Here is an 11,437-nt window from a genome sequence, read left to right on the forward strand (position 1 = left end):
ATAGAGTCAGACTTTTATTCCAGCTCCCCTTTCCTCTTTGTACATATATAACCACTTTGAATTCCTTCCCTAGCATGCACCATCTACTAAAAATAACAAAATTTTTTAAGTGGGTCAAGAGTACTGCACGTTTATGGGTTTGTATCCTCCTTAAAATTTATACATTAACTGGGCAGTGGTGTATGCCTATAATCCCAGTACTCAGGGAGGCAGAGACAGACAGATCACTGTGAATGTGAGGTCAGCCTGGTCTACTAAGTGAGTCCAGGACAGACAAGGCTACAGATAGAAACCCTGTCAAAAATAAAAGCAAAAATACATAAAAAAAAAAAAATCATATATTCAAACTTTACCACCCAGTACCTCAGAACCAGAATGTGTTCTTATCTGGTCTTTTTAGGTAATTAAGGTGAGGTCTTCAGGTTTGTTACTCAGTATAATGGAAATCTGAATAGAAAACAAAAGATGTTAGGTGACACGGGGTACAGCAGGTAAACAAGATCCTGGTGTGACCCTTTGATTTGGGACCTGTGGCTTCCTAGCCTCCATAACAAGAGAATATGTTTCTGGTGTTTGAGGCACTGTAGCGAGGAACCTCAGAAATTCAATAAAGCACTATTGCAAATCCTATCAAAATAGCTTTGACAGTTTTCCCCCAAAAGACTGGTGTATCTTTTTTTTTTCTTCAGAAATTTAACACATTTCTAGAGTTTCATATTTTTATTTTGAAACACCTGAAATCTCTAGATGGACCAACTTTAGCTTATAACTATTTACATTTAACTATATTATAGTTTGATACAATGAGGAAAACAAAAATCAAAAATATTTTAATTTAAAAATGAGTAAGCATTCATTTGTTGACTACTGCTGAAGTTATTCGTCAGGATTACCACCTCTACCATGAAGCACATCTTTAAAAGTAAATGCTAGGCAATTAGGAACTGCATAATTAAAAATCAGTGATTTTCTATGAAGTATGGAAAAAAGCCCATCACATTCAATAATGTAGCACATATATTAAAGATTATGCTTTTGAATTGACTTCATCATTGACTTTTCTGTTAGAACTACACTATAGAATACAAAGAAAAGTTCTTAAAATTGTATAATAAAGTATAAAAAAAATAGAAGTACACCACCTAGAGTTGCAAAATTATCTTAGCCATAGACTCCTTCCCTACAAATGATAATCTACAGTGCATGGATGCCCAGTGACTCTGCCATGCAGACTGCCCAGCCCCAGGACATTCTGTCTTGGTCTTCAGCATTTCTTCCCTGCCTTTGCATGGGTTAGGATGTGAATCTTCATGTTATTTGACTGAACAAACCTCTTTTGACAGTCGTCAAAGGGACACATGTAGGGCTTCTCACCCGTGTGGATGCGGACGTGCGTGCGCAAGTTGAAATCTAGCGAGAAGCGCTTCCCACACCCTTCAAAGGTGCACTGAAAAGGCTTCTCTCCAGTGTGAACCAGAAAATGTCGCCTTAGTTTCGAGCTCTCCATAAAAGCCTTTCCACACTCCGCACACACGTGCTGCCGGGGCCCGTGAACAAGCATGTGCTTCCTCAGGGCACTTTTATCCCGCAGCTTCTTCTCGCACCCGGCGTGGGGGCACTCCAGCGCGGGCAGTGCAGCACGGTATTTCCCGCCCTTTGGCTTCCCCCCAGAAAACCCAGCAAGCTGCTTATGAGCCGGTAAACCCGGAAGCTGCCTGCTGCTCCTGGGCTCAGAACACCCAAGTTCCGAGGTCGCGCCAAACTGCAGAGGCAGCTCTTGCTTGGCCTCTCTTTCCTCTTGTTTCTTCCCCTTTGTCATGTATTCCAAAGAACACTCAAGAAGGGAACTCGCTTCCAGAACATGGCGAGAAAGGTCTTGGTCAGCTTGCTCTAGGTTTTCGAAGGATTTGAAGAGTAAATCCTCTTCCAAAACGGGCTCAGAAAACTCCCCTGTCACGATGCACTCTATGTAACCATCAACAAAGTCATCTTCCTCAGCGGCGGGGCCGGACCCACTGCACACACCTTCATCCCGGATGGTGTACGTTATGTACGGAGGTTCCGCTCTTGTCTTCAGGACTTGCCTTTCCCCGTCTTGGTCTTGTTTTAGGTTCGCTTTGAGGGCTCTTCCCCCAGGGCTGTTCTGGCCACTTGACTGTGCCATTTTCTTCATCTGCTCCACTGCGTAGTCTTAGCTGCTTCCTTCTTGAAAGATGAATGTAAACCACTTTCAAGGCAGCCCTGATCGATCCAAAAAAGTCACCACTGGCAAACACCTGCCTTACATAAGAAAGAGCCTTAAGTTAAAATATATTCCAATACTAGAGCCACTGTAACAAAAGGACTTCAAGCCTGGCATGGCGGCTCTACCCTGTAATCCCAGCCTGTACTCCCAGCACTAGGGGAGGCAGACGAAGGCAGATCTCTGTGTGTTTGACACCATCCTGGTCTACAAAGCGAGCCTATGACAGCGAAGGCTACACAGAGAAACCCTGTCTCAAAAAACCAAACCAAACCAAATAAACAAGGAGTGGGGATGTCTTCAGTAAATGGTTATGGGCAGTGGGATGGCTCACCAGGAAATTGCCTACCACTCAGCAGAGTTTGATCCTTGGACAAACGTGGTAGAAAAGACGGAACTCAAGCTTGTCCTGACCTCCACCAGCAAGTCACACCTTCAAGTGCACTCGCGCACACATGCTAAAGTTATGTGCACAATGGTTCACCACCTGATCATCTCATTGATGGCCAACAAGCCTTTGACAAAATTCATTCTTCAGGATAAATCTTGGAGATTAGGATACAAGGGAACTCCTCAACATAGGCAATTTACAGCAAGCCTATACTCAAAGCAATGCCAATAAAATCAGGAACACCCGAAACACCTGTCTAGATACAAGAGCAATAAATGAATGAATGAATGAATGAATGAATCCAGTAGCCCTCTTATATACAAGTGAGAAACATACTGAGAAAGAAATCAGGGAAAAAAGAATAACCTTCGTAATAGCCACTATATATATATATATATATATACACACACACACACACACACACACACACATATACATACATACATATTACATATAAAATAATATATATATAATCTTGAGATAACCCTAACTAAGCAAGTGAAATACATATACAACAAAAACTTCAAGTCTTTGAAGAAAGAAACTGAAGAAGATATCAGAAGACAGAAAGATCTTCCATGCTCACGGATGGGTAGGCTTAACATAGCAAAAATGGCTATCTTACCAAAAGCAATCTACAGATTCAATGCAATCGCCATCAAAACGCAATTCTTTACAGACCTTGAAAGGACAATATTCAACTGCATATGTAAAAACAAAATACCTGTACAGTAAAAGAACTTCTGGAAACATCACCATTCCTGATTTTAAGCTGTACTACAAAGCAATAGTAATAAAAACTGCATGGTACTGGCATAGAAACAGAAACAAGAGCCAGGAGAGGAGGCACAGTCCTGTAATCCCAGCACCACACAGAAAGACTGTCTCAAACAAAGCAACACCAATAAAACCTGAAAAGCAAAACCAGAAACAGATCATGAAATTGAATCAAAGATCCAGATGACCCAGATATAAGTCACACACCTATGGACACAACCTAATAAAAGAGAAAGGAATAGCCTTGAATGCACTGGCACAGAGAAAATTCCTAAGCAGAACACCAATAGTGCAAGCACGAAGAGCAACAATTAGTAAATGAGACCTCATGAAACTGAAAAGCTTTTGTAAGGCAAAGGACATTTCAATAGGACAAAGCAGCAGCCTACAGAATGGAAAAAAAAAATTTGGATTTTTTTTCCCACATTGACAGAAGGCTAATATCCAAAATATATTTAAAAAAAAAATCAAGAAACCAGACATTAACAACCAAAAAATCCAATTAAAAAAATGAAGTAAGACCTAACCAGAGAATTCTCAAGAGAAGAATTTCACTCAAATAGATAAGAAACACTTAAACTACTTTGAAATGACACCTTACATGGTCAGAATGGCTAAGAGCAATAACACAAGAGACAGCTCATGCTGCCAAGGATGTGGAGCAAGGGGAACACTCCTCCATTACTGCAACTTTTAGGCTACTATGGATATCAATATGGAGGTCCCTCAGGAAATTGTGAATCTATCTATTAAGACCCAGGAATACCATTCTTGGGCATATACCCAAAGACACACTATCCTACCACAAAGACACTTGCTCAACTATGTTCACAGCAGCTTTATTAGTAAGAACACCCAAAACCTGAAAACAACGTAGATGTCCTTCAAGTGAAAAATAAAGAAAATGTGGTACATTTACACAATAGAATATTACTGTTGAAAACAAAAATAGAACAACAAAAAATTGAAACCCAGCTGTTAAAAAAAAAAAAAAAAAAGACATGTAATTTTCAGGCAAATGGACGGAACTAGAAAATAGTAACCCTGAGGCAATCCAGACCCAGAAAGACAAACATGGTATGTATTCACTTATAAGTGGGTATTAGCTGCTAGTTAGCTGTCTACAATCCAGACCCAGAGAGGCTGAGGAACAGGGATGGCTCTAGGGCGGAATGCATGGACTTCCTGGGAAGGGGAAAGAGATTTTGTGGAGTCGGAGGGGTGAGGAGGGATGGGAGACTGGGGATGACTGACAGGATGGAAACAGGAGGAATCAGGTTGAGGAGAGGGGGACAAGGAAAGCATACTTGGAGAGATGACTGGAGCTAAGGGGCATTTGGGGGTGATGTGAAAACCTATGGCAGTGGAAACTTCCTGGAATCTACCAGAGTGACCCTATTGAGGACTCCTAGTAATGGGGGAAATGGGGTCTGAAATGGCCATCTTCTGTAACCAGACAAGTCTTCCATGTCTGACACTGCCTGGATGGCCAGGAACCTAGGGTAGAAACACACACACACACACACACACACACACACACACACACACACACACACACTCAGGCACACACAAAGTCAATGAAATGATCCCTAATGATATTCTACTATATGCACAGATCTGTACCTAGCATAATCAAGAGAGGCTTCTTCAAGCAGCTTATGGGAGCAGATGTAGAGACCCAAAGCCTAATGTTGGGCAGAGCTCAGGGAACCCCTCAGAACAAGGGTAGGAAGAACTGTAGGATCCAGAGAGGTCAAAGACCCCGGAGAACACAGCCACAGAATCAACTAAGCAGGGCTCATAGTTGCTCAGACTGAGGCAACAGCCACGCGACAGCCATGTATCCCGAATGGGTTATCTAGGTACTCTGCATGCATGTTATGGTTGTTTAGCTTGGCGTTTTCTGTGGGACCCCTAACAGTGGGAGTATGGAGGTGTATCTCACTTTGTGTCTGTTCTTGAGATCCTTTTCCTTCCACTGGTTTTGCTTCGTCCAGACTTGATATGTGAGGATTTGTGTCTTGTTATGCCGCGTTCAGTTGCTATCCCTTAGAGGTCTGCTCTTTTCTGAAGGGAGATGGAAGAGGAGCAAGTAGAACTGGAGGAGAGTGGAGGAGGTGATGAGGGGACTGGGGGGAAGGGAAGGGGGAAACTGCAGTGATGATGTATTGTGTGAAAAAGGAATGAAAAGGAAGAAACGGTTTATAACTCACATTGCAAAAATAGTGACTACTAACCAGGGGGTGGTGGCACACACCTTTAACCCCAGCAGTTGGGAGGCAGAGGCAGGTAAATCTCTGAGTTTGAGGGCAACCTGGTCTACAGAGCTAATTCCAGGACAGTCAGGGCTACTCAAAGAAACCCTGTCTTAAAAAACCAAAAGTGACTGCTTTACACCAACATAAAAGAAAATGAATTGTGACCCTGAACATACCTGAACATGTAGAACTCTCCAGTGGGCCACATAACCTCACTGCTAGGACTGACACACTGCTCATGATTCATGAGTAAATAAGCATACAATCTACGCCGCTATGGCACAGATTCTTCATAAGCATATAAAACGGCAAATGTGGACTGAAGGTGTGGCTGAGTCGGTAGAATGCTCACTAGAGTACCCACAGCAGGGAGTTCAATCCTTAGCATAGCATAAAATGAGGTGGTAGTACAGGCTTGCAACCCTGGCAGGGCAGCAGAAGTTCAAGGTCATCCTCAACTATACAGTTCGTTTGAGCCTAGCCTGAGCTACGTGAAACCCTGCCTCAAAAATAAAATAAGCAGTGCGTTCCAAATACTATTAAGTTGCAACGAATGGCGTGATAAACTAATAAAAGCAATTGCAGAAAGTATAAGTTTGCAATTTTAAACAGAGTACTAAGGCAAGGCAATCAAGGGCAGTTGATGAAAAAACCTGGAGGAAATGCAGAGGGATGGTCCCACTGTCTCTCAGATGTAGGAGCTGGGAAAGGGAAATAAAATGATGCTTGTAAGGTACATGGCACACAGTAGGTGCTGTGCACGTGTGTGAGTGAGTACTCCTTTATTTCTCTGTACTCATTCTACACTGGAACCGGCTGCTTTTAGTAGGGCAGACACAGTAGCTACCATTATTATTGTACAGAGTCAGATACAAGCTTTGTAGGTTCCATCTGTCTAAACTATTCTGCCTTGAAGTGGGAAATAATTACAGTGGGTAAAACATATTTGGGTGTCTCTTTTTGGTTTTTCAAGACAGTGTTTCTCTGTGTATCCCTGGTTGTCCTGGAACTCACTTTATAAACCAGGCTGACCTCGAACTCAGAGATCTGCCTGCCTCTGCCTCCACCATGCACCACTTAAATGTATTTGGGAATGAGGATGCTGTTACAATAAAATAGGGAGAGGCAAGATTTCATTTCTGGACTGTAGTTGCCAGGTCCATTATTCTAGAAGATTCACTGGGATCCAAAAAATAAAACACAAAATCTAGGGTAATTTCCATGTCTTGAGAATTTAAGGCAAAATAAAGTCACATGGAAATCTAGCTCTACTTTCCCATCACTAAAAACAAACCCAACCCCAAACCAAAAATACCAGCACCACTAGCAAAACCAAGCCTAAAAAGCAAGACCATTTAAAGGTGCAACAAAAATATGTTACTGCTGCGTTTCTAGCTGCCTTTTGCTTAATGTTCAAATTGTGTGCCCGATAAAAGATCTCTATTATTCTGATGTCTTACTGTAGGAACCGAAATTAAATGTTCTTTAAATAAGGGCAAATGTGAATGCTGTAGGCTGAGAATTAATAGCTTAAAACTACTTTAAAATCGCTATGTTTAAAAAAAAAAAAAAGGCATCAACAGAGCCACAGCATTCACTTTGGGGAAAAAAATAAATATATGAAACAGAAATAAAGCATGCCAGGGCAAGGGTTTAAATTTTCTCAAAACTTTGTATGTATAAACATGTTACAAAGGCTGGCTAAAGGCTTAATGGTACAGTGTAGTGCTTGTTTAACATGACCAAAGCTTAGGCTGGATGCTCCTGCCGCCCTCCCAGGGGAGAGAGGGGACTCAAACCCCCATTCACCTATTTTTAAACTGATAACAAGGCTGTATACAAGAATATCTAAAAAGCAAAATCTTAGGCCATGATCAAGTCTAGGATGGTATACAAAAGCCGTTTTCTCTCCAAAAATCCATCTAAATTAACTGCAGCTTGATCTGATTCTCTTTTCTCTCCAAGCTTATATCCTGCCATCTCTACTTCTTCTAGTTCTCCCTTGATTAGAGAGGCAAAGGCAGGCAGATTTCTTTGAGTTTGGGTCAGCCTGGTCTACAGAACAAGTTTCAGGACAGCCAGGGAAACCCCTGTCTCAAAAAGCCAAAAACCAAAAGTGAGTTTACCAGGCCAGATTGTGTCATCTGTTTAAACACTAAGATGAAGATGAATGTTCAAAGACAAGTCAGCTCCCTCTTGAGTCTGTGCTCTTGTCCACGACTGGTCAGTTTTTGCTGCCTAATTCAAATAGGGATCTTGCTTTGCTGGACTCTTTATGACCACCTGCGTTCTTTCGGATTTTGGGGCCGAAACAGAGGGAAAAACTTAACAGTACCAAGCATGGGCTGGTGACGTCTACTGGTCTAAGTTTCCAACTAGGGACTGGGGCAAAAAACAAAACAAAACAAAACAAAAAAACCAGCCATGCTGATCCTGTTGAGGCTGTCTCCTGAACACTCAAAATCAGTCCTTTTTCAGACATAAATTTTGGCAATAAAGTCTCATGCCCACGGTCCTGAGCTAGTTTTAGGACTACAGTTGTTCTAGGCTACAGGAGTCTAAGAAACAACCAAAAAGGAAAACACTTCAGTAACAGATCTGGCTGGTAAGATGGCTCAGCAGGAAAAGCCCACATTCTGCCAAACCTGCCAAGCCTGCCCCTCCCAATGACACAGGTGTGGACAGGAAATCGACTCTGGCTTCCACCTGCGCTCGAATACGTAGATGCATGTGTGCTCAAGTGCGCGCGCGCACACCCCCCCCCCCCCAAATAGGTAAGATACAAAATTAAAAACGGAGAAACTTCAAAAGCAGAAACCGGAAAATGTTCCTTTGTGCCTTATAGGTCTCCTGGAGTGGTCATTCCCCATTTCCTGTCCAAAGCACTGATAGCAGGCACATTCCTAGGATAAGGCACCCCATCAGTCCACTGTATGGCTCCTCCCTATCACTGATACACCACCGATTACGTTCTGTGTCCCAACAGACCCACATATACACTCCAGATCTGTGCTTAAACATTAACTTCCTCAGAGCTGCCCTATGTTCCAAGGTGTGTTTAGATCCCATGCTAAGGATCTCCCAGCTTGTATTGCACATAAGAACACAGCTCTCGGTATTGTCTGGAAAAGAGTGTAGTCTTACCTGCTGGCTGCACCGTACACTTGCGCTATGAGAGCAAAAGCCTCTGTCTTCTTTGCCACGTGTTTCAGCTCTTAGACCATTTCTCTAGGGAAATGAGTTTACGAATACACATTAGTTAAGAGTTTTGGTGAGACCTGATTCAGAAATCTTTAAAAAAAAATATTACTAGACATTTATTCAGAATGTTAGATACTTAATGCTTGCAAATGCTACTTAGGTAGAATATTTAACAGATCAAAGCCAAAGAAATAGGTATTTTATGAATATATCACCATCTTAGAGCATTTGCTTTCCTTCCCTAGGTTATCTATCAGATGTTTGACCATTAGGCTATTCTCCACCCAATATGCAACCTTGTGAGAATAGCAAATAAAGTTAAAATAAATAAGGTGACTCATTAAGTTGTTACTCTCCATGTAATCGAAAGTGGCTTGAACTCCTGATCTGTCCCTCCTTTCCGAGATCTGGAATTACAGACATGTGCCACCAAGCACGTTCCAATAACTTCTAATTAGTCAAAATAAGCATCCAAAAGCTTACCGGTCCCCACAGCTAAGGACAAAATCTAATGGCATGGGAAAAAAACTGATGTTTTATTTCTCAAATGGGAATAGAAATACTTCTATCATAGGACAATGCTCAGATGCTGTAAGGAGGGCCGCCATCTTTGGAAGGACCATCTAGGACCCTACCCCAGGCCCCGAAATGATAAAAGTGCTGGCTCCCTGGGAGAGAGGTGAGATTATAGTCCCCCAAATGCTCGGCTTTACCAAGCAATGTGCACTCACTGTAAAAAGGGGTTAGGTTGGAGATGTTGGGAAATAAAGTACCCCAGGATAAACCTTTACGTACGTACGGAAGCCATATTTGCTACAGGAGGAAGCCATATTCACTACAGGAGGAAGCCATATTTACCAGAGAAACCCTCATTCTTTTAATCCCCCTTTGGCTTTTCGAGGCAGGGTGTGGCCCTGGCTGTCCTGGAACTTGCTACATTTGTAGACGAGGCTGGCCTCCAGCTCACACAGATCCGCCTGCCTCTGCCTCCCACGCCCTGGGATTAAAAGCCCGCAGCCCCGCCACTGCCATCCCCCACGCCCGGCCCGAAGCTGCAATTCTCCTAAAATCAGGAGAGGAACGTGGTGGTCAGAGTCCAGGCGCAGAGGAGGCCGGGAATTCTACGGGAAGTCGTTTGCGCGGTCTTGTAACAGCAAAGAAACCACTTCAGGGTTGTTAAAGGAGCGGCAAGCTCCGGCTTAGTTCAGAACAATTAAAAAAAGCAAGAGCTGTCTATCCCATGACAGTGTTCAGGCGCTCAACACACGAAGGGGAAGCCCCGCATCTGTGGCCCTACACCTCCTTCCCTCAGAGAAGACAAGACGGAACCCCACGACTTCACGAGGCAAGCCTTACCCAGGGGCCCCGCGGTAGAACGAGCCAGTGGCGCTCCCGAGGCAGCGGCGGAAACCTAGGCGGCCCGGAGCGCGCGGCCTGCTGCACCGCTCGCTCTTCAGACGGGCTGGCGCGGCCCGGCCACACCCATCCGGGAACCTGCGGAGCTCGGTAGGCTGGAATCCCCGAGGAGAAGCGCTCCACGTGGAAGTGGGCGGGATCGGGCCGAGGGTGCCCGGCTGAGGGCGGGGTCGGCGCGGGAGGGCAGAGGTCAGACGGGAGAGGCCTCTCCGGGATCCCGACGGCCCGGCCTTGAGGCACAGTCGCTTCCCTCTACCTGTGTGTGGACACGTGCCGCCACACAGGTAACCAGGTTGGCAGAGGGTGCAGTTCCTGCCTCCACAAACGCGCTTTGCAGTTTTGGCCCCTCTCCGCCCTGGATCCCAGCCTCCCACGACCCCGCCTTAACTCTTCCATCGTGGGTCCATCAGCCCTCACTCACCACCGACCGCGGTCTAGTGAAATTTAATGGTTCGCGTAAACACACCGGCCCCATTAAAACAAAGACCAAATCAATATTGAAGATCCTCTTACATTTAACCTGAAGCTTTTCGGTAATTTACTTATCAGGGAGGACTCCGTCATTTATTCTCGTTAACGTCCTTTTTTTTTTTTTTTTTTGGAATAAAACTTAATGGTGAGATTGAAAAAGAAAATGTCCTACTGGTGCAAAACTTAAACTACTTGTCTATTTAAGAAGGCTCTGTCGCTAAGTCTCTTTTATTCATCTGAATGGAAGTAGAATAAATCTTCCTTGCTTCCTTTCTTCTCCCAGGCGCATGTCCTTTGAAGTGAGTTTGGGGCTGAAGCAGTAATTAGGAACTGCTTTCCTCCTGGTTTCCTTGGCACCTCTTTGTGGCTTTTTAGAAAATACTTAGGTGAGCCAAGTATGGCGGCGCATGTCTGTTAATCCCAGCGTTCAGGGAGGCAGAGGCAGGCAGATCTCTGTGAGCTCTATAAGGAGTGTCCAGGACAGCCAAGGCTAAACAGAGAAACCCTGTCTCGAAAAAACCAAAAACAACAACAAAACCAACCAAACAAAAAGCAAAAAGAAAGTTCTCAACAAGTTCTCTGACCACGTGTGTGTGTGTGTGTGTGTGTGTGTGTTTTATGATAAAAAATGTTAATAGTCGAAGCCAGCCTGAGTTAAATAGTGAGGCCGTGTTCTCATTT

General features: G+C 43.8%; 1 protein-coding gene across 2 annotated transcripts; it reads right to left on the reverse strand.

Annotated features, from left to right (window-relative positions):
• Nucleotides 1–317: 317 nt before the first annotated feature.
• On the reverse strand, nucleotides 318–10,362 carry Zfp42 (ZFP42 zinc finger protein). Of its 2 annotated transcripts, none has more exons than XM_055593518.1 (3): nucleotides 10,226–10,362; nucleotides 8,813–8,896; nucleotides 318–2,280 (listed from the first exon to the last, which is right to left on the reverse strand). In XM_055593518.1, the coding sequence occupies exon 3, from the start codon at nucleotides 2,171–2,173 to the stop codon at nucleotides 1,265–1,267; it is 909 nt and encodes a 302-aa protein (XP_055449493.1). In that variant the 5' UTR covers nucleotides 2,174–2,280; nucleotides 8,813–8,896; nucleotides 10,226–10,362; the 3' UTR covers nucleotides 318–1,264. The 2 variants fall into 2 exon arrangements, with proteins under 2 accessions (XP_055449493.1, XP_055449495.1); XM_055593520.1 differs by lacking the exon at nucleotides 10,226–10,362 and adding an exon at nucleotides 9,728–9,855.
• Nucleotides 10,363–11,437: the final 1,075 nt, after the last annotated feature.

Source organism: Psammomys obesus, unplaced genomic scaffold (assembly GCF_907164565.1).
Source record: "Psammomys obesus unplaced genomic scaffold, mPsaObe1.curated_primary_1811, whole genome shotgun sequence".
Classification (NCBI taxonomy): Eukaryota; Metazoa; Chordata; class Mammalia; order Rodentia; family Muridae; genus Psammomys; species Psammomys obesus.